Here is a 24,229-nt window from a genome sequence, read left to right as displayed (position 1 = left end):
CCCGTACCGAGCTACTGAGCGTCTCTCCTGCAGAGTCTTCCACTGGAGTTTATCTATCATCTCCGTAACGCTTTCGCGATTACTAAATGATCCTGTAACGAAGCGCGCTGCTCTCCGTTGGATCTTCTCTATCTCTTCTATCAACCCTATCTGGTACGGATCCCACACTGCTGAGCAGTATTCAAGCAGTGGGCGAACAAGCGTACTGTAACCTACTTCCTTTGTTTTCGGATTGCATTTCCTTAGGATTCTTCCAATGAATCTCAGTCTGGCATCTGCTTTACCGATGATCAACTTTATACGATCATTCCATTTTAAATCGCTCCTAATGCGTACTCCCAGATAATTTATGGAATTAACTGCTTCCAGTTGCTGACCTGCTATTTTGTAGCTAAATGATAAGGGAACTATCTTTCTATGTATTCACAGCACATTACACTTGTCTACATTGAGATTCAATTGCCATTCCCTGCACCATGTGTCAATTCACTGTAGATCCTCCTTGATTTCAGTACAATTTCCATTGTTACAACCTCTCGATATACCACAGCGTTATCTGCAAAAAGCCTCAGTGAACTTCCGATGTCATCCACAAGGTCATTTATGTATATTGTGAATAGCAAAGGTCCTATGACACACCCCTGCAGCACACCTGAAATAAATCACTCTTACTTCGGAAGACTTCTCTCCATTGAGAATGACATGCAGCGTTCTGTTATCTAGGAACTCTTCAATCCAATCACGCAATTGGTCTGATAGTCCATATACTCTTACTTTGTTCATTAAACGACTGTGGGGAACTGTATCGAACGCCTTGCGGAAGTCGAGAAACACGGCATCTACCTGTGAACCCGTGTCTATGGCCCTCTTGAGTCTCTTGGATGAATAGCGAGAGCTGGGTTTCACACGACCGTCTTTTTCGAAACCCATGCTGATTCGTACAGAGTAGATTTCTAGTCTCCAGAAAAGTCATTATACTCGAACATAATACGTGTTCCAAAATTCTACAACTGATCAACGTTAGAGATACAGGTCTATAGTTCTGCACATCTGTTCGACGTCCCTTCTTGAAAACGGGGATGACCTGTGCCCTTTTCCAATCCTTTGGAACGCTACGCTCTTCTTGAGACCTATGGTACACCGCTGCAAGAAGGGGGGCAAGTTCCTTTGCGTACTCTGTGTAAAATCGAACTGGTATCCCATCAGGTCCAGCGGCCTTTCCTCTTTTGAGCGATTTTAATTGTTTCTTTATCCCTCTGTCGTCTATTTCGATATCTACCATTTTGTCATCTGTGCGACAATCTAGAGAAGGAACTACAGCGCAGTCTTCCTCTGTGAAACAGCTTTGGAAAAAGACATTTAGTATTTCGGGCTTCAGTCTGTCATCCTCTGTTTCAGTACCATATTGGTCACAGTGTGTCTGGACATTTTGTTTTGATCCACCTACCGCTCTGACATAAGACCAAAATTTCTTAGGATTTTCTGCCAAGTCAGTACATAGAACTTTACTTTCGAATTCATTGAACGCCTCTCGCATAGCCCTCCTCACACTACATTTCGCTTCGCGTAATTTTTGTTTGTCTGCAAGACTTTGGCTATGTTTATGTTTGCCGTGAAGTTCCCTTTGCTTCCGCAGCAGTTTCCTAACTCGGTTGTTGTACCACGGTGGCTCTTTTTCCATCTCTTACGCTCTTGCTTGGCACATACTCATCTAACGCACATTGTACGATGGTTTTGAACTTTGTCCACTGATCCTCAACATTATCTGTACTTGAGACAAAACTTTTGTGTTGAGCCATCAGGTACTCTGTAATCCTCTTTTTGTCACTTTTGCTAAACAGAAAAATCTTCCTACCTTTTTTAATATTTCTATTTACGGCTGAAATCATCGATGCAGTAACCGCTTTATGATTGCTGATTCCCTGTTCTGCGTTAACTGTTTCAAATAGTTCGGGTCTGTTTGTCACCAGAAGGTCTAATATATCACCACAAGTCGGTTCTCTGTTTAACTGCTCAAGGTAGTTTTCAGATAAAGCACTCAAAAAAATTTCACTGGATTCTTTGTCCCTGCCACCCGTTATGAACGTTTGAGTCTCCCAGTCTATATCTGGCAAATTATATTTTCCAAATTATCCTTCAGGTGCTCAGCCACAACAGCTGCTGAGACAGGGGGCCTATAGAGACATCCAATTACCATGTCTGAGCCTGCTTTAACCGTGACCTTCACCCAAATTATTTCACATTTCGGATCTCCTTCAATTTCCTTAGATGCTACTGCACTTCTTATCGCTATAAACACGCCTCCCCCTTCACTGTCCAGCCTGTCTCTGCGGTATACATTCCAATCTGAGTTCAGGATTTTATTACTGTTTACGTCTGGTTTCAGCCAACTTTCTGTCCCTAGTACTATATGGGCCTTCAGACAGCAAAGAAGAAACACTCATGTTGGTTTCAGTATGTGGATGATATTTTCTTATATGGCCTCATGGAGAAAAACAACACTGATTTTCTAAATATTCTGAATACTATTAATTCTGATATAAAGTTCACTACGAAAAACAATAAAGACAGTCGGATTTCGTTTTTGGATGTACAGATACTTAGAAAATCTGACAGAACTTTAGGAGATAAAGTCTACAGAAAGCCCACTCATTCGGGTAGATACCATCACAGAAATTCCAATCACCATCCTAAACAGAACAAAGAGTGATCAAAAAACTGGTGGACCAGGCTAACAGAATTTGTGAGGTGGACCGGGCAAACAGAATTTGTGAACCACAGTACTTGGCAGTTGGTTATGAACTGTAGATTAAAAATGAAGAAACTGTAGAAAGGTAGGAACTTGAGGAGATGGGGCCTGGATAAACTGAAAGAACTAGAGGTTGTAGAGAGTTCCAAGGGGAGCATTAGGGAACAATTGACAAGAACAGGGGAAAGTAATACAGTAGAAGAAGAATGGGTAGCTTTGGGAGATTAAATGTTGAAGGCAACAGAGGATCAAATAGGTAAAAAGACAAGGGCTAGTAGAAATCCTTGGGTAACTCAAGAGGTATTGAATTCAATTGATGAAACAAGAAAACATAAAAATTCAGTAAATGAAGCAGGCAAAAAGGAATACAAATGTCTCAAAAATGAGATCAACAGGAAGTGCAAAATGCTTAAGTGGGAATGGCTAGAGAACACATGTAAGGATGTAGAAACATATATCGCTAGGGGTAAATTAGATGCTGCCTACAGAGGAATTAGAGCGACCTTTGGATAAAAGAGAACCACTTGTATGAAAATCAAGAGCTCAGGTGGCAAAGCGAAGAAGAGAAAACCAAAAGGTGAGTGTGTAAAGGGTCTATACAAGGCAATGTATCTGAGAACAATATTACGGAAATGGAAGAGGATGTAGATGAAGACTAGATAGGAGATATGATACTGCATGAAGAATTTGACACAGCACTGAAAGCCCTGGGAGTATACAACATTCCATTGGAACTACTGATAGCCTTGCGAGAGCCAGTCATGACCAAACTCTTCCATCTTCTGGGCAAGATGTAAAAGACAGGCGAAATACCCTCAGACTTCAAGAAGAATATAACAACTCCAATTCCAAAGAAAGCAGGTGCTGACAGGTGTGAAAATTACCTATTTATCAGTTTAATAAGTCACGGTTGCAAAATACTAACATGAACTCTTTACAGACGAATGGAAAAACTGGTAGAAGCCAACTTTGGGGAAGATCAGTTTGGATTCCATAGAAATGTGGGATCACACGAGGCAATACTGACCTTGTGACTCATCTTAGAAACTAGGTTAAGGAAAGGCAAACCTCTGTTTCTAGCATTTGTAGACTTAGAGAAAGTGTTGACTGGAATACTTTCTTTCAAATTCTGAAGATGGCAGGAGTAAAATACAGGGAGCGAAAGGCTATATACAATTTGTACAGATACCAGACGGCAGTTACAAGAATCGAGGGGCATGGACGGGAAGCAGTGGTTGAGAAGGGAGTGAGACAGAGTTGTAGCCTATCCCTGATGTTATTCAGTCTGTACATTGAATGGGCAGTAAAGGAAATCAAAGAAAAATTTGGAGTGGGAATTAAAATCCATGGAGACGAAATAAAAACTCAGAGGTTCGCTGATGACATTGTAATTCTGTCGGAGACAGCAAAGGACTTGGAAGACAGTTAAATGGAATGGACAGTGTCTTGAAAGGTGGATATAACATGAACATAAACAAAACGAGGATTATGGAATGTCATAGAATTAAATCAGGTGATGCTGATGGAATTAGATCAGGAAATGAGGCACTGAAAGTAGTAGATGGGTTTTGCTATTTGGGGAGCAAAATAAGTGGTGATGGTCGAAGTAGAGAGGATATGAAATGTAGACGGGCAATGGCAGGGAAAGCATTTCTGAAGAAGAGAAATTTGTTAACATCGAGTATAGATTTAAGTGTCAGGAAATCTTTTCTGAAAGTATTTGTATGGAGTGTAGCCATGTATGGATGTGAAACATGGACGATAAACAGTTTTGAGAAAAAGGGAATAGAAACTTTTTAAATGTGGTGCTACAGAAGAATGCTGAAGATTCGATGGGTAGATCACGTAACTAATGAGGAGGTACTGAATAGAATTGGGGAGAAGAGGGATTTGTGGCACAATTTGACTAGAAGGGGGAATCAATTGGAAGGATACATTCAGAGGCATCAAGGGATCACCAATTTAGTACTGGAGGGTAAAAATCGTAGAGGGAGACAGAGATGAATACATTAAGAATATTCAGAAGGATGGAGTTTGCAGTAGCTACTCGAAGATGAAGAGGCTTGCGTAGGATACAGTAGCACGGACCACAACAACAGCAACAGTAATTGGTAGACGAGCTCGATCACTTAAGATCAACTTTCAGAAGAAACAGCTGCTCTGACAAAGAGACAACTAGGGCACTACATTCTAAAAGATCTAGAGCTTCTAATGGAAAGAACCAACTAAAGGGAAACTTTTCATTCTATTTGTAAGAACTGTCACAGATTGCATCAGCAAAGTACTCAGAAAACATTGTATTGTTAACAATGTTTAAACCATGAAAGGTGCATGTATATCTGAACTCTGCAAAAGTAGTAAATCATCAGTAGCAAATCATGCACTAGGACTAGGAAACCACCAAATTCATTTCTCTAACACTGTGGTGTTAGCAATATCTAATAATTGCTACACTAAGATGTAGGCTAGAGACCATAGGAATTCAAAATCTCACAATTACAACTGAAAAGAAGATGGATTGAAATTAGACAAGTTGTGGACGTCAGTACCAAATAAAACAAACACCGCCACCTTGGCACAAGTCCAATCTTAGGATGTGGCCTGATGACATCACGAACTGACTGTTGGGTGACATATAAACAGTTCAGCTTGATGCTCTTGTTTGAACCTGTAACAGCTTTCTGTGTCGTTAAAGTCTCTGATGATGTCTTCAGCAGTGGAAGATGAACCCTTAGGCAGTGAATTATGCCCATAAGTCAAATATCAGCAAATATGCCAATGCTGGCTGTGAAAGCAGATAATGAGTGATTGCAGTCGACTAGGAAAAAAAAATAATAATTGCTGCTTAAAATTAGCTCTCATGATTAGTAACGTCAGAAGGAAATTGTCCACATGCAAACATTTCATAGTTAACCATTAATATACCAAAGAGACCAATAACATAAAAAGTAAAATCTCCCACAGTGGCGGTGACATTTCAAATAAATAATATTTTGTGTGTGTGTGTGTGTGTGTGTGTGTGTGTGTGTGTGTGCGCATTGCCCTGCTCCATGAGCAACTCATTATTACATGTAGTATGTTTCCAGACAGTGATAAGTATATAATTTTTAGGACCTTTCTTAAAATGAAGTACTAAAGAAGATTCATATTCAACAGCAAGCACATTTCTGCCAAATTAAGCTGGTCAGTCACTATCAGTTGGGACTTCAGTCTTTCCTCAGGATATACCACTATACATTTCACTTAGGATATAATTTGATATACAAGATATCATCAAGTGAGATTCTCTTTTAATTGATCAAGAGATTTTATTGAGCTTTGCAGTAATTTTTTTTAACAAGTCATTTGTTGGAGGATAAGGGATGTAGTATGTAACTACGCGAGGTATTTTCCCAGATAGGTTAAAATATGCCATTGTCAGGCCTCTCTATAAAAAGGGGGACGCCACAGATGTCAATAATTATTGGCCAGTATCCTTGCTTACAGCATTTCCAAAAATCTCCGAGAAAGTAATGTACTCAAGTGTGGTTAGCCATCTCAACAGTAATGGGATACGTAGTAAATCACAGTTCGGATTTCAAAAATGCTGTTCCACTGAGACAGCAATATACAATTTCACTGTTCACATAATAGAGTCTTTAAATAGTAAAACGTCACCAATAGGTATTTTCTGTGACTTGTCCAAAGCATTTGATTGTGTGAACCATGACATCATGTTACAGAAATTACAATTCTATGGTATTAATGGAATAGCACATGAGTGGTTTAAGTCATACCTACAGAACGGGAAGAAAAAAGTTTACTTATGTGAGTCAAGTGATTTAAATAAATTTGTGACTTCATCTAACTGGGGTGAAATTACATTAGGTGTTCCACAGGGTTCAATCATGGGTCCCCTTCTGTTCTTGATATATGTGAACAACCTCCCTTCCTATCTGAAGCAGGAAACTGAACTGACACTGTTTGCTGATAATACAATCATAATTATTAATCCAATAAAAGAAACTCCAATTGAAAATGATACAAATAAGGTCTTTGGAAAAGACAGTACATCCAATTTTCTGCTGCAAAAAGTACAGTTCCTTCAATAAATATAACACTCAACAGAAGTCAGTAGACAGGGTAGAGCATACTAAGTTTTTAGGTGTACATATAGATGAGAATCTTAATTGGAAAATTCATATTTTGTATCTTCTAAAGCGACTAGGTTCAGCAACTTTAGCAATCAGAATAATTGCCAATACTGAGGATACAGAAATTAGTAAGCTAACATACTTTGCATGCTTTCACTCTCTGATCTCATATTTTGGGGTAACTCAATATGTAGACAAAAAGTAATCACTGCGCAAAAGAAAGTGGTTAGAATAATATGTGGGGTTCATAGTCGCACATCTTGTAGGCATCTTTTTAAAAGATTGGGAATTCTTACAACAGCCTCACAGCACAGTTACTCACTAATGAAATTTGTTCTCAACAACATGGACCAGTTTAAAAACAACAGTGACATTCATGATTATAATACCAGAAAAAAGAAAGACTTACACTATCCTTTACTCTACCTATCTTTTCCACAGAAAGGGATAAAATATGCTGCTATAAATATTTTTGACAAATTAGCAGTTGAAATAAAATGAAACAGTAATAGCATCAAAAATAAATTGAAATCATATCTCCTTAACAACTCCTTCTATACCACGGATGAATTCTTGAATAGGAATAAATAACTCTGTAAATATAGTATATGCATTTTGTGCCATTTAAGGGATGGGGTAAATAATAGAAATATTAATCTTTAACTCTGTATTATAAATCATGTTTCATATGTGCATTGCTTGTGCTTTTGACACGTTCTACATCATAACGGCTACCATACCGTGCGATTGATCAATGGAACACGCAGCCAACTAACTAACAGGTTTTCATCTTGCATTAACAAAAAGAATGCACACATTTTTATTAAGATGTGCGGGATGTGTTCATAATGACTCATATTTGCATCACAGGGACCAAAATTTGGACTATTTTTCTTCTTGTTATAGGTAGATGACCATATGTCACAGATTCAAGATGCTGAAAGTGATATTTTTTATGGTAATGCAACCTTTATTGTTAAATCTGGTGGCGATATATAAATACCAATGAAAGTAACTTCAAATTTGTGATAATTCATTTATTGTTGGAAATGTGATGGTATCTTAAATTATAAGATACGTAATTCAGGAGAGGTAAGGCATTGTAAAATTCACAGCAGGAACGTTCTTTCATACTCCAAAGTTCTCGTGAAAGAATATAAGGGCCATGATAAATAGAATAGTTGAAGTGTGTGGAGAAAAATAGTGTGTGTGCAGATGTGTACCTGTGAAAAAAAGTTTGAAAGACATCATCTGTCACCCTGCAACTTTTCCGAGACAGGAAGGTTGTGAAATTGAAAGAGGAGAAGCATTTTCAATTTGGACTACTGCTCAACATATTCACTATGGAATCATTACAGGAATTAAGCATTGGAAAGGGACAATGTAAAAGATGCCTGTTTGTTATCAATCAAGCAACAGAGATGGAAATTTATTATGCATATGTAGATTACTTCAACTACTTCCATTTGTAGATCATTGCCTTAACACAGCTATGCCATTCTTCTGATACACTTTTCTAGAAAACTGAGCTCAACTTCTTTTGTCATGCATGCTGTGAATGGAATGACAGTTGGTTAATTGAAGAGTGATGTTATTGTTAGCTTCTGTGCACAGTGTACAGATTAAACATTTGACAAACTATAGGTTACAAAAAAAATCTGTGAAGAGGAATATAGTGGAAATGGCAGCAATGAAGTAACCAATTCACTTCCATAGAGGATGCCTTTTGTTGTCCCACCAAACAAACATGCCTCTTGATGCCCCTTATCTTCCTTGCCCGTCCATTTTCCCCCATTTTCGTGACTTGATGACGTGTACTTTTTCACATCAACCTTCATGGTGTAACAATACAGAGTTTGAAATACACTTTCCTCAGCGTGATAGCTGTTCAGAATTCATTCCTTAGTTTCTCACTTCATTTTAGTGTCTTCTGCATCTTTATAGTGTGGCAAACAGTTGAATGGTATTTTGTTTTATTTAGAGAAGAACTGGACTCCCATCTGGATTCAATGCAGAATGATCTGGATGGTCTGAAGGAGTTACTGAAAGGTGAAGGCTACAGTTTGGATGCCAACACCCTTCTGGGGGTACGTCAAACCGTGCTTGGCCTTGAAAAAGATGCCATGCTAAAGGTAGATGCACTGCCAGACACAATAATACCTGCTTACAAATTAACCAGTATAGAGAATAAAATGTATCCCTTGATAATGAAATTCAAAGTTTGGTGTCTCTATTTATGTCCATTTGTTACAATTGTTGAATTTTGACATTGACTTGATGGCACTTTGTTAATGGTGTGTCTTTGTTAGTTGTAGTTTTCATCTTTAGCGGTAATATTTTAATTCCTGATGTTGCTCAAACATTAATGGTTCATTTTCTAATGTAGGTATTCTTGATTCTGGCGGTGTTTTTAGTGTTTTAATATATCTATGCCTTTATTTATGCTACACTAATTTTTAATTCTGTGATATCAGACCTTTCAAAGTGTATGCAGCATTATTGAAAAATCATTTACACTAGCATCTCTATTGTAAGCCTTATTAACGAAAGTATCGTATGAACTGGAATTTAAATATTTAATAATATGATACTGAGATCAGCAGTACATGATGCAGACAAATTAAGTACTCTCTGTTTGCATGACAAGTTAAAATAGATGAGGCTTCAAAATTCTGATTCATTTAATTACCACTTGTTACTTCTTCCCAGGAAGAAAAGGGGAAATAATTGGCTGGAGGGGAGGGGGGTGGTGTTACAAACATTCAACATTCAGACCTTATTCCTAGGAATTGCACATTGTACCTTAATGGTTGTTGTTAACCAGGTTTTTCAGTGATGTGATTACACTTCAAAGGTCTCTCGTAATGTGTGTCTAGCCCTCTCCTTTCTTCCCCATGTACAGAATTAAATGTGTTTATGAACAAATCTAGTGTCACACTTTCAGCTGAGGTGAAGTATTACAGTGAGAATCTATAACAGAAGTTGGTTTAGTCATTCCGAAATTCACGTTTTCCAAACCATCTTTGGTCCTTAGTTTCCTTTTTCCTTCTTAAGCAGGTGTGTAAAAAATAGGTCTGAATCCTTATACAAGGTTGGTTTGATAAGTCTGGTAAATTTCCATGAAAGAATGGAACATTTTTTGTTGTGCTTTCATGGTCAATAAGCTTGATTATTCCAAGCTGTGTATAAAGAATTTCAACAATTTACAGTGTACAGTTCATTGTTGATAGCAGTCTGAATTGATTAGTGTGTCGGCTGTGATTGAAAATTAAGAAAACAGAGTATTGTGGTGTTATTAAACATTTTCATCGGAAGGATTGTTTTACTATATAAATCAAAACAGAAAGTAAGTTCACACAGTCTCTGCACAATCGTTGAAGACTATTTACATTTGAATTAATAAATTTAAATGGGCATAAGACAAGGAGATGGACTATCCCCACTCCTTTTCAACTGTGTCTTGGAAGAGGTCATTCGAGAGTGGAGGTAGTTGTTAGCCCCAGAAGAAACAAATGAAGAGCAGTTCAGACTTGGTCCTAAGAACAAAGGGGTGTACGTGGACTGCTTGGCCTTTGCGGGTTACTTGACCATTTTTGTTTACAACATAGTCAGCAGTCAACAAGGTCAATAGGCTGTCAGAAATTGATGAAAAAGTTGGACTCCAGATCTCTATTCAAAAGGCAAAATATATGACAAACATCTGTGATGGACCTGAATGGGTGATCACCAATATGGGAAAAATCGGAAGAGTTAAGAATTTCAGGTATCTCGGTGAAGTCATCCAGGAAAATGGATTAGAAGAAGCAGCAATTTATGTCAGGATGTGGAAGTTAGACCAGGCACACCAACTGACAAAGAATATCTATAACAAAAAGTCTAGGAGTATAGGGGTCAAGTTCCGACATTATAATACAGTTGTAAAACCTGAGGGCTTACATGTGTCTGAAACTTTGACCATGAATAGACAAGGTCAAGCTGAGTGTCTGGAAAAGCGAGAGCATGGGATATTAAGGAAAATCCTATGTAATAGATAGGTTGGTGGAGAGCAAATAAGGACTCGTACAGCAAGACGGAACCTATCACGGCATCCATTAAGAAGAGGCGATTGTTATTTTACAGTCATCTCATGAGGATGGACAGTGACCGACAAAAAAAAATGAAAATGGAGTTTCTTCCAATCTAAGAAAACAAGGCTGAGATGGTTCGAAAATGTGAAAAAGATCTTAGGCAGATTGGTATCTCAGAGAGAGAAATTCCTGACAGGAACAAATTTAGAAGATTAGTGAACAACTACCAAGGTTTTAAAATGGCATAAACATCCAAAAGATGGAGAGGACCTTTGTCCGAAGAGCATAAACAGGCACTTCTTGGTGGGCTCAGAAGATACTGGCAGGAAGTCGAAGCTGGAACAAGAACAAGACCTAGACACTAAAATGAAATTGGTTATTACCACGCAGTCCATAGAGGCACAACTCTATAAAAATTTTAAACATGGTCATACAAGCACTGGAGACGAAGTGTTCTCCAGTTATCCTTTGGTCACCACAAAGGAAACCACTGACAAAATCAATCATAAGGAAATGCAAGACTGCCAAATAAAAACTCATGAGATTGGTGTGGACTGTTGGCATCTCAACTGAGCGAGTGCATGATACCCTACATGGAGAATTGGCTATGAAGAAGCCATGTGCGAGTTGGGCACCACAATTACTCGCAGTTGGCCAAAAGCACTTCTGGCACAAGTTTTCAACACAATGTCTGTTGGTGTGTAATCACAGTCCATAAGGCGTTTTGCACCAATTTGTGACTGTTGATGAAACCAGGATTCATCATTACATATGATAGTCAGAACAGCAGTCAGAACAATGGACAAAAGGTGGTGGAAGTGCACCATAAAAGGCAAAGACCATTTTGTCAGCTCTTAAGGCGATGGCCAACGTTTTTTGGAATTTCCGAGGAATAATCCACATAGATTACTTGAAAAAAGGCAGAAGCATAACTGGATCCTATTACACTTCATTGTTGAATCGTTTGAAACTTGGGTTGGCTGTAAAAGGGCCAAGGTTAGCTTGCAGAAAGGTGCTGTTTCACCAAGTGAATGCACCATCCCACACCTCTGCGATAACTGTGGCAAAAGTGCATGAACCGGGCTTTGAATTGGTTCCTCGTCCACCTTTTTCTCCAGGCTTAGCCCCAAGTGACTTCTTGTTTCCTAACTTGGAACTTTGTCTTTCTGGGAAGAAATTTTCATCAAATGAGGAAATCGACAAGCATTTTGTAAAGTTTGACTGAATCTATTTTTCTGACGGGATGAAAAAGCTGAAGGATTGCTGGTCCAATGATATATCCTTCAAAGGAGACTATGCTGAGAGACAAGGTGATTTGTTTATGAAACAAACACATTTTCTTGGTTTATTACCAGACTTATCAAACCGCAGTTGTGTGTGTGTGTGTGTAAAAAAAAAAAAGTATGCATGCAATGTATATGAGTATGTCCAGCATCTCCTCCTAAACCAGTGGATTGATTTCAACCAAATTTGGTACATATTCTTTGTGCTATGTAAGAATCAACACTGTGGTGAGAGAACTGCATAGCTCAGTGCTTGTCCAACTTTTTTTGCTCAAGAGCCAATACGGATATTATGGGGTGGCACCTTGGGCCATGCATCTTATTAATAATTGGTTACCTGCATAAGTTAGTATGTTATGTTCCCCCAATAGACTCAAGATAAGTTGGTCGCCATCCTCAAAGAACTGATCAAAACACTTTGTGTCAACTGTACTCTGCTTCAGATTGCCACAACCCTCAGCGACCCCAAAGTTTTTATACTGTAATTGCATGACAAAGTGTTGTGTTGTCTGATTGAAAGGATGATTAATTGATTAATAATAGGAATTGTACTTACATTTTAATGCATTATATAATATGCAACATAATCACCAAAATGTATAATGTATTACAACAGTCTTAGTTTAGTTTAATTTTCCTTGTTATAAATGTCCCACACTTGACATTGATTGTCTCTGTAATCACATTCATGAATCTGTATTGTTTCTATTGAAATTTGTACCATAGCAGCTGATCGATACGAGGCACACAAGCCCTTGAGTTGTCAGAACTGGAACGCTAACAATAATTCCTCCTCTCACATCTGCTAACCTTGCAGTGATTGCACTGCTTACCTCTCTGCCCCTGAGGTAAGCAGCCAGTTTTACTTAGCTCATGGACAATTTCACCAGCATCGATTAAAAATTAAACACCTGTTAAAATATAACTCTCCCTGTATGTATGTTTCTTTCTCACTTAGCAAGAAAGCTGCACTCTAAAGAGTGTTGACTTTACTTGATTCAGCTGTTAGTTGCTAGATACATATTGTGGTTTTGTTCGAAGAGTGAGGTTCCAGGTTGCAGTTGGTACATTATAGTGGCACCACAAGCTAAAGACAGTCATTGGCAGATGCAGCCATGAATGAGACTTGTCGGTGAAGACAACCCTGAAGAGGTTCCATACGCCTTGATTGCCAACAAAGACTACAGCATCAACCTAGCTCTAATCTGGCAGCACAAGGTTTATTAGTCAGAACTGTGTATTATAGTTTAAAGTTAAAACAATGAAAACAATCAATTATTGACAAAATTATTTAATAGGACAGATAAAAGTTTATTCACAAAGCAGCGACAGAGCATACACATAAAAGATGGTTGTAATTGGCAAGCTTTTGGAGCTAGTGGCTTCTTCTTCAGCTGGAAGGGTTGAAGGGGAAGGAAGAGGGCCGAAGGAAAAGGACTGGAGAGGTCTGGGAAAAGGGGTAGATATCAAGAAAGTCACCCAGGACCGCGGGTCAGGGGAGACTTACCGCACGGGATGAGAAGGAAAGGCTGATTGTTGGGGCAGCATCGGACAAGATTTGAAAACCTGAGAGCATAAAGGTGGAAGACAGGGTAATATGCAGACAGAGATTACTGCTTAAACATCATGCATGAGTTAAAAACAGACAAAAGCTAAGTGCATTGTACGTAACAGATGGTAGGGGGGTTGTGAAAAATAGACGGGAAAGACAATGAAAGATATAGCAAACTAAAACGGAGTGAAGCAAAGAGTAGGTACAGTGAAGAAATGCTTAGACGGAAGAAATTAACATAAATTAAGCCCAGGGGGTGGCGAGAACCAAGGACATATTGAAGTGCTAGTTCCCACCTGCAGAATAATGGGGAAACTGGTGTCTGGGGTAAGAATCGAGGTGGCACTTGTGATGAAATGCACTGAGGTCATGAATGTCATGTTGTACAGCATGCTCTGCAACAGGATATTTTGAGTTGCCAGTATACATCCTCTGCTTGTGCCCATTCATCCTAATTGATAATTTTGTGGTAGTCAAACCAATGTAGAAGGCCTAACAGTGTTTACATAACAGCTGGTAAGTGACATGTCATTTCGCAGGTGGCTCTCCCTTTGGTAGTATACGGTTTGCCAGTTACAGGGCTGTTGCAGGTGGTGTAAGGAGGGTGCATAGGGCAAGTCTTGCAGCAAGGACGGTCTCAGGGGTAGGAGCCGTAGGGTAGGGAGATGGGTGCAGAATGAGCATAGGGTCTGACAAGAGTATTGCGGAGATTGGGAGGGTGATGGAAAGCTATTCTAGGTTTGGTGGCCAAAATTTCAGACAGAATAGATCTCATTTCGCGGCATGATTTTAGGAAGTCATGGCTCTGTTGAAGTAACTGATTAACACATTCCATACCGGGATAGTACTGAGTCACCAATGGTGTGCTCTGAAGTAGTTTTTTGGAAGGATCAGCAGTACCAGGATTGGATGTGATGGCTCGGGAAATCTGCTTTTTAACTAGGCAGGTGGGGTAATTATGTGCAGTGTAGGCTGAGGTGAGAATGGTGGTGTATTGTAGTAAAGAGTATGCATCCAAAAAAAATATGTTTGTCTCGGATACCAAGGCTGTATGGGAGGGAACATTTGACATGGAAAGGATGGGAAACTATCAAAATGTAAGTACTGTTGTTTGTTTGTAGGTTTAATGTGGACAGAAGTGTGTAGCTGGCCTTCAGTGAGGAAAAGATCAACATCAAGGAAAGTAGCATGGTATTTGGAATAGAACAATGTGAAATTTAATCAGGAGAAGGTATTAAGAGATTCCAGGAATTTTAGCATGTCAGTCTCACCATGAGTCCACATGGTAAAGATGTTATCAATGTATCTAAACCAAATCAGTGGCTGAAGACTTATGGATCCCAAGAAAGCCCCATCCAACTAACCCATGAAAAGGTTGGCATAGTAAGGAGCCATCCTGGTTCTCATGGCTGTACCCCTGATACCTGTTTGTATGTCTACCCCTCAAAGGTGAAGTAGTTGTTGGTAAGTATAAAGATGATTGAGGTGAGTAGGAAAAACAGCTACTTCACCTTTGAGGGGCAGACATACAAACTGATCAGGGCTACAGCCATGGGAACCAGGATGGCTCCTTCCTATGCCAACCTTTTCATGGGTCGCTTGGAGGGGGCTTTCCCGGGATCCGTAAGTCTTCAGCCCCTGGTTTGGTTTATATACATTGATGACATCTTGACCATCATGGTGAGGCTAACCTGGTAAAATTCCTGGAATCTTTAAATATCTTCTCCCAATTAAATTTCACTTGGTCCTATTCCACATCCCATGCCACTTTCCTTGATGTTGATCTTGTCATCACTGAAGGCCAGCTACATACTTCCATCCACATTAAACCTACCAACAAACAACAGTACTTAAATTTTGACAGTTGCCACTGTGTCCATGTCAAATGTTCCCTCCCATACAGCCTTGGCATCCGAGACAAACGTATTTGTTCAAATGCAGACTCTTTATGGCAATAAAGAGTCAGCCTTCCTGCACATAATTACCCCACCTGCCTAGTTAAAAAGCAGATTTCCTGGGCCATCACATTCAATCCTGGTACTGCTGATCCTTCCAAAAATCAACTTCGGAGCACACCATTGGTGTCTCAGTACTATCCTGGTCTGGAATGTGTTAATCAGTTACTTCAACATGGCCATGACTTCCTAATATCATGCCCTGAAATGAGATCTATTCTGTCTGAAATTCTGACCATCACACCTATAGTGCATTCAGAATTACTTTAGGATTGACAGTTCGGAAGTAGCATAGGTGAGCGCGGAACAGAGTTGCCAAGCCCCGCACAGAACTCGCGCGTAATCTCATGTTTCATTCAACTAACTTACACATGCTAACTATTAGATCTTTAAATGCGGAGCCGACTGTAATTAGTTGTGAAATAGTTTCACTATGTGATAGTTTCAATTTTTTTAATAGACAATAAAACAACAGTTTTCAAGAAACAACTTTCCGACGACATTATCAAATTTTCGACATGCGAGAAAGTTTTTTGTTATTTGAGTAAGGTGTACACATTATGCGAATGAAATGTCAAGAAAACATTAGCTGTGTCGAAGATCTCTGTAGTAACACTGTTCACGTTACGTCGCACTTCTCTTAGCGTAGACTGGGACTGTGTCCTAGGCATGCCCGATGTTAACTGACTGGGCACGGCCCGTGCTGCCGGAGTTGTTGTTGTTGTTCTTGTTGTTACGCCGGCAGAGGTCGCGTCCGAATTCTTGCGTGCCCTCTGGTGGACGGGACTCTACTTGCGGCCACTACCGCCCGTGACGCGCCGTGCCAATGTGCGCCTCCCGCGATCTTTCTGGTGGCTACTACACTCCTCCTCCTTCGGGGGGTGAAGCCACTGTGATCCACTGCGTCGGAAGGTGGAGCGTCGGGCAGGAGCGATGACCTCCACATCCATTGGATGGCCGGAGTCGAGGGGATCTGCCAACCCTCGAGCCGGAACCTTCGAATACGGCTGGAAGTGACCCACACGAAGAGGCCCCCGTCATCCCACAACCGGAGCTCGGGACAGAACGGGTGACAAGCTGTCGAACTCCGGATCCTGTTCCACCTCGGGAGGGGCAAGACCCAGTGGCGGGGACGAAGGGGAAGGGACGACCACAGGTGAACTAGCCCCCTGAGAAACCGGGCCTGCTAGGGGGGCCAGCTCTCGCTGGGGCATCTCGAATGATGGCGATGCCGGTGCTGGAGCTACTGGAGGCTGCCAAGGCTGAGAACCATCGCAGTGCGGCAGAGTCACAGCGGGGAGAGGAGGTAACGTCCCCTGTGAAACCAATACAGGTGCCGGCAATGGGGAAGCCGGTGTCCGAGAGGTCGGAGGGTGGGTGCCCGAACGTGGACGTAGCTGATTTTGGTGACGACGTACCACCCGATCCCCCGCCTGCAAGGTATAGAGCCGGCGGCCATTTCGGCGCAGGACCACCGCCGATATCCAACGTGGATTGTGACCAAACCCACGGGCCCAGACCGACATACCCAGTGGAAAGCCAGGTACTCCGTTTTGTGAAGACTGGCGAGGACCAGGCCGGAGGAGGTGCAGCAGAGTCCTAGGTTGACGCCCATGGAGGAGCTCTGCGGGGCTGCGTTCGCCCATTGGTGTGGTCTGGTATGCCGTCAAGAAAAACGTCAAGGCTTCCTCTGCAGGAAATTCGTGCACATACTTTTTCATCTGTGTCTTAAATGTGCGCACCATGCGCTCGGCTTCCCCATTCGATTGTGGATGGAAGGGGGGAGAGCAAACGTGCCAAATACCAAAGTGCCTACAAAAATCCTGGAAGGTCTGCGAAATAAACTGCGGACCATTGTCTGAGACCAGGGTGATTGGCAGACCTTCCACAGAAAAGATTTTTGCTAGTGCCTGGATTGCAGCTTCTGAAGTGGTTGAGGAGCAGCGAACCACATATGGGAATCGGGAGTAAGCATCAATGACAATGAGCCAAAAGCCATTGAGAAACGGGCCCGCAAAATTGATGTGAACACGTTCCCATGCTTGGGTTGCCGGCGGCCATGAAGAGAACACTGCCCTGGGAGATGCTTGTTGGCTCGCACACTGGGAACAGGCGACCACCAAGTGCTCAATTTCTCTGTCAATACCGGGCCAGTACACATGTCTGCGAGCCAAGGTTTTAGTACGGGAAACACCCCAGTGCTCCGCATGTAATAACGTGAGGACCTCCCTTCGTAAACCTGCAGGAACAACCACACGAGGAGCTGTATCATCGGTAGCCAGAAGGAGAACTCCTTCCAAAACCGAGAGGCGGTCTCGTAGAAGAAAATAATTACGAAGAGGGTCCGAGGCCCGGCCCGGAGGGCGGGAGGACCACCCGTGCTGAATGAGGCGAACTACTTGCCGGAGAACCGGGTCAGCCGCCGTTTCCCTGGCGACTCGAGAACTAGTGATCGGGAAACCATCAACTGCTTGGCGGGACGCCACATCCAAATGAAAGCACATAATCTCCTCTCGATCGAACGTAGGATCCGGGCCCACCGGAAGACGGGAAAGAGCGTCGGCGTTGGCATGCTGTCCTGTAGGGCGAAAATGAATGTCATAATGGTACTTAGAGAGGAACAAGGCCCAGCGCTGTAGTCTGTGGGCTGCCCTATCCGGAATCTGAGAGGCGGGGCCAAATAACGATATTAACGGCTTATGGTCAGTGATTAACTGAAACTTCGTGCCATACAAGAAAGGGTGAAACTTGGTAACAGCGTAGACAATGGCCAAAGCCTCTTTTTCCACCTGGGAGTAATGGGCCTGCGCGGGACTAAGCGTTTTAGATGCAAACGCCAGTGGTTGCTCGGAACCATCTGCGTTGCGATGGGCCAGGACCGCCCCCACCCCATACTGCGAAGCATCTGTAGCCAGGACCAATGGCTTATGGGGATCAAAAGTAGCCAAACAAGGGGCTGAAGTGAGGAGGCCCTTCAACGAGGTGAACGCTCGCTTGCATGCAGGCGACCAATCAAAAGGAACACCCTTGAGCAGAAGGCAGTACAGGGGGTGGGCTATAGTGGAAGCCCTGGGAATGAACCGGTGGTAATAGGCTATCTTGCCTAAAAAAGCTTGTAACTCTTTCAGCGAAGTGGGCTGAGGAAGGTTGACGATACCTTGGACCAAACTTCTTAGTGGCTGGATGCCATGCCGAGATATGGTGTAGCCCACATACTCAATGGACGGTTGGAAGAAGGTTGACTTATTCAGGTTGCAACGCAAGCCCACAGACCTGAATTTGAGAAAGAGGGTGCGAAGGTTGTGCAAGCGTTCCTTCGTGCTGCGGCCTGTGACAATTATGTCATCCAGGTAATTAATACAATGAGGGATTGTCGACGTGACATGCTCAAGATAACGCTGGAATATCGCCGGGGCACTGGATATTCCAAAAGCCAACCGCTGGTATTGGTAAAGGGCAAACGGGGTGTTGACGACCGCCAGCCGTTTCGAGTCCTCATCAAGTGGTATCTGATGATAAGCCTCCGACAGATCGATTTTCGAAAAATATTGGCCTCCCGCCACGGCGGAGAACAATTCATCACCACCAATTGGGAATTAATGGTGGCCTTGAAATCGCCACAAAGACGTAAGTTTCTCGAGGGCTTCTTGACAATAACGAGGGGCGAAGCCCACTCACTGTAAGAAACAGGAAGAACGACACCTAGGGCTGTCAGCTGGTCTAGCTCTTCCTTTACCTGAGGGCGGAGAGCCAAGGGGATCTGTCTCGCGCGTAGAAAACGCAGGCGAGCCGACGCCTTCAACGTTAAGTGAGCTTCAAAATCGGAAACACGCCCCAGGCCCTCCTCAAAAATATCTGGAAAGTCTGAGATCAAAGATTCCAATGAGTGATAGGGAACGTCTTCGGAGACCAACTGTATGGTGTCAGCAATAGAAAAACCGAAAGCTTGAAAGGCAACCAGGCCAAAAAGGTTAGCGGAGCTTGCATCACTGACAACAATAAAAGTAATAGGCCGAGTGACTGATTTGTAAGTCACGTTGGTAGTGAATTGACCCAGTAGGGGAATGAACTGTTTACCATAACCGCGTAGACGCCGGTAAACTGGAGCCAACGGGGGCGATCCCAGGTCGGAATAACTTTGTGCATTCAACAACGAAACTGCCGCGCCCGTATCTACTTGCAGTTGTAACCGGCGCGACCGAACCGACACCTCGATAAAGAGTTGGCGTGCCGATGCGTCGGGAGCCTGGCCCGATGAAACTTCCTGAATGTCAACGTCCATGTCCTCTGTACTTGCTTCCTTCGATTCTTTCGAGGCTGAGCGGCAAACTTTAGCAATGTGACCTTTTTTATTACATTTGCGACAAACGGCCCAACGCCGGGGGCACTCTGACCGATCATGATGTGTATAGCACGACGCACAGGACGGCAACAGGGGCCGGCGGCCGGAATTCTGTTTACGCGCCGTGCGGGAGCGGCCGTAACGGCCGGATTGTACCGCTCGCACGTCGTCCACCCCGGACACAGTGGACGCGGCCGCGCCGCCCTGAACCTCCGCGACGTCGCACCACGCTTCCAGCTGTTGACCTGCTGCGTGAGAGACTTCATACGATTGAGCAATGGACAGGACTTCCTCGAGGGAAGGGTCTTCTAACTGCAGGGCCCATTGCCGGACCTCCCTATCAGGGGCCGAACGGACAATGACGTCGCGTACCATAACGTGGGCATACGACTCTCGCGACTGCTCCATGACAAAATGACACTTGCGACTAAGACCGTGCAGGGTAGCACCCCACGCCCGGTAAGACTGATGGGGCTGTTTCTTGCACTGATAGAACTCGACCCTAGCCGCCACAACATGCGTGCGGCGGCGATAATATGAAGACAGCAATGAACACAATGCGTCAAAAGACAAGGACGAGGGTCCCTGCAATGGCGCTAGCTGCCGCAAAACTTGATACAGCGAGGGAGATATCCAAGACAAGAAGAGAGCACGACATACCTCCGCATCGGCAACATGAAACGCCTGGAAATGCTGCCGAAGGCGATGTTCATATGCGTCCCAAATCCTCCGCCGTCTCGTCATACGGGGGAAAGGGAGGAGCAACGCCGGAAGCACTTGTTTCATGGTGGCCATGAGCTCCGTCTGCTGCGCCACCAAAACCCGCACCAAATCCTCCATGCCATGGAGAAGCCGCGAAACCGGAACAATGACGCAACATGCGAAAGAACGACCCTACTCGTCGCCAATTGTGTAGTAACACTGTTCACGTTACGTCGCACTTCACTTAGCGTAGACCGGGACTGTGTCCTAGGCATGCCCGTTGTTAACTGAATGGGCACGGCCCGTGCTGCCGGAGTTGTTGTTGTTGTTCTTGTTGTTACGCTGGCAGAGGTCGCGTCCGAATTCTCGCGTGCCCTCTGGTGGACGGGACTCTACTTGCGGCCACTACCGCCCGTGACGCGCCGTGCCAATGTGCGCCTCCCGCGATCTTTCTGGTGGCTACTACAATCTCTAACACAAGATACAGGACTGTAAATAATATGATACATAATTGTCTGCTCACGTACAGTAGCGATAGGCAACAGATATCTATATTTGTAAAGACCTGATATATTTCTGATATGCATCCTTATTTCCAACACAACAAAAAATAAAATAATACTTGTTTGGTATCTTAAATTGGGCAACATCTATTCTGATAAACAAAAACAATACAAATACAGCCATTGTATTGCATACATTATTTTGTATACTGTAATATGTATGCATAAATTGAATTCTAGAAATGTACTTTCTTTGGAATTAATATTTGATAATCTCGCCATATTAAAATTTCAAAACGTGGTGTGAATTAATTTTGTTATGCTAGTTCTTACAAGTGCAAACTGCGCACTCCAAATGTTTAGCTGAATCCGTTTGTGCTGCATATCTATGTGGATAATGGTAAAACTCCACTGACATCACTCTTGTCGCTATTACAGGCACTTGAAGTTTCCTTGTCACCATTGTCATTTAAAGAGATAACCATCTCTTCCACTGAAGTCTCCAAAGCACCTTTATCCTGCCATACTCTTTCCATAATGTTGAGTGTGTGTGTGATGGCTTTCTTCCAATATTCAGCGGTAACGTGAGTAATAGCTTCTTTAGTACATGCTTGTACTATGGAGAGCGTAAATTTTTGGTTGTTGCTGGCAACGTAACCTTTAATTTAGGCCTATATCAACTCTTATAGGGCTGAAGCGGCAGTGGTACAGTAGCAGCCTGACGATTGTATGCCCATATTTTTTTGCCAGTTCGTCGATTTCATATTTTGGAAATTGCGGTTTATGGAAATTTATTTTTTCCATAAGCTCAACCTTCTTAAGGACATCAGATACATTTAAGTTAAGAAACTCAAGCTGATTAATCATTTCCTCGTTTCGCTTTGCCATGGTAGGTGCTTTATCAACAACAACTGAATGATATGGAGCATTGTGTAAAACAATTGTTGACGGTTTATCTAGATTGGGTATTAGAACTTCTACAAACCACTTTGTGAATGTAATGTGGTTCATATCTTCATGATAATCTTCTATCTTCTTTGATTTAAAGAGAAGGAGACATTTTGGTACGAAACCTAGCGAAGTGCCTGCATGCAGTAGAATCAATGTGCCCACGTTACCAGACGGCATCTGCATTTTTCCTTTAATCGTGTTGTCTGTCCACCCCTGATTAACTACGTGACCATAATTAACCCATGTTTCATCGAGCCAAACCACTTCGTTAACATTTATGTTTAATATTTGTCTTAAAAATTGGCATCACCATGTCCATAGTGAAATCCTACATTGTGCAAAACTGTGAATAACGATGTTCAACTGCCCTGAAAAAGTCCTGATTCTTTAAGTGTCATCAATGACTTCGAGAGTGTGGGATGTTCCTTTCTACGATAATAATCGTAAACATGTTGATGAATTGCATCCTCTGTAAATGAATCTAAATTCGTAACATGCTTATCCATAGAATATTTCTTCCCGGGAGTACCAAATTTGGATGGTTCTCCAACTTCCTTTTCTGTCTCATAGTTCCTTCCCAATTTTTACGACAGTGTTTTTGTTGATATTCAGCGCTGCTGCCATTCTATCTACTATCTTGCTAATGGAGAGTAGTAGGCCACCATTAAGTTTTTCACTCTCAGCATAAGCTCGTAATGAACAAACCAATTTTCTACACTGTCTTCATAAAGCAATCCGCTGTCCATGAGAATGACGTCGAACTTTTCCGCTACTAACTTTCGATGTACTTTCTTCTGACATGTTAAATAAGACACAACAAATAACTGTTACAAAAACAATATGGTAACTCCTAAACTGCAACGAAACAAATACAACGTGCAGCGATCGCACAGACACTCACCGCAACTAAATTGTGTCACAATTGGAAGTGTTGTGGACTGAGATTGGTAACTCAGGGTGCAGGTGCCCGCTGGGATGAGGCTACAGGCGTCACAGAATTAGCTGAATCTGAGTGGTGCCTCTTGTGTGGCCTTTTCCCTACCACTTCCGTCACAGCTGTCAATACTAAAGTAATTTTGAATAGACTATAGAATAGCTTTCCAATGCCCTCCCAATCCCTGCAATATTCTTGTCAGACCCTATGCTCCTTCTGCACCCATCTCCCTACCCTTTGGCTCCTACCCCTGAGATCGCATTGCTGCAAGACTTGCCCTATGCACCCTTTTACCACCACCTATAACAGCCCTGTAACTGGCAAAACGTATACTATCAAAGGGAGAGCCACCTGCAAAATGACACATCACTTACCAGCTGTTATGTAAAACACTGTTTGGTGTTCTACATTGGCAGGACTACTACCAAATTATCAATTAGGATGAATGGGCATAAGCAGAGGGTGTATACTGGCAACTCAAAATATCCTGTTGCAGAGCATGCTGTACAACATGACATTCGTGACCTCAATGCGTTTCATCACAAGCGCCATCTGGATTCTTCCCCCAGACACTAGTTTCCCGGAATTCTGCGGGTGGAAACTAGCACTGCAACATGTCCTTAGTTCTTGCCACTCTCCTGGCTTTAATGTATGGTAATTTCTTCCGTCTCAGCATTTCTTCACTGTAACTACTCTTTGCTTTACTCTGTTTTAGTTTTCTACATCCTTTCATTGTCTTTCCCATCTATTTTTCACTGCCCCCCACCTCTGTGACATACACCTTTTCACTCTTATTAACTCGTGCATGATGTTTAAGCAGTAGTGAGTGTCTGCATATTACCCTGTTCCAGCTAGTGACTGTTCCGAAATCTACCCCTTTTCGTAGACATCTCCAGTTCTTTTCCTTCCCCTTCACCCCTTCTGCCTGAAAAGGTGCCACTGGCTGCAAAAGCTTGCCAATTATAACTGTCTTTTATGTGTGTGTTCTGCCATCGCTAGATGAGTACATTTTTTATCTACGCTATTAAATAATTTAAAGTTAAATGTACCTTGACTAT

The 24,229-nt window shown here is 42.4% G+C and overlaps 1 protein-coding gene across 5 annotated transcripts in view; it reads left to right on the top strand.

Moving 5' to 3' along the window:
* The window catches only part of LOC126253108 (heat shock factor protein), a 152,085-nt gene that overhangs the window by 89,852 nt on the left and 38,004 nt on the right, over window positions 1-24,229 (top strand). For 3 of the 5 annotated variants that reach the window (XM_049954219.1, XM_049954216.1, XM_049954217.1), the window contains one exon: window positions 8,864-9,014. In XM_049954219.1, the coding sequence (XP_049810176.1) occupies window positions 8,864-9,014 (151 nt within the window). The remainder of the gene's footprint in view (window positions 1-8,863; window positions 9,015-24,229) is intronic. The other 2 variants (XM_049954220.1, XM_049954218.1) reach the window with 1 other exon arrangement.

This window comes from Schistocerca nitens, chromosome 4 (assembly GCF_023898315.1).
Source record: "Schistocerca nitens isolate TAMUIC-IGC-003100 chromosome 4, iqSchNite1.1, whole genome shotgun sequence".
In the NCBI taxonomy this organism is placed as follows: domain Eukaryota; kingdom Metazoa; phylum Arthropoda; class Insecta; order Orthoptera; family Acrididae; genus Schistocerca; species Schistocerca nitens.
Note: the sequence above shows the minus strand (reverse complement) of the source record. Positions and strands in the feature narration are given on the sequence as shown.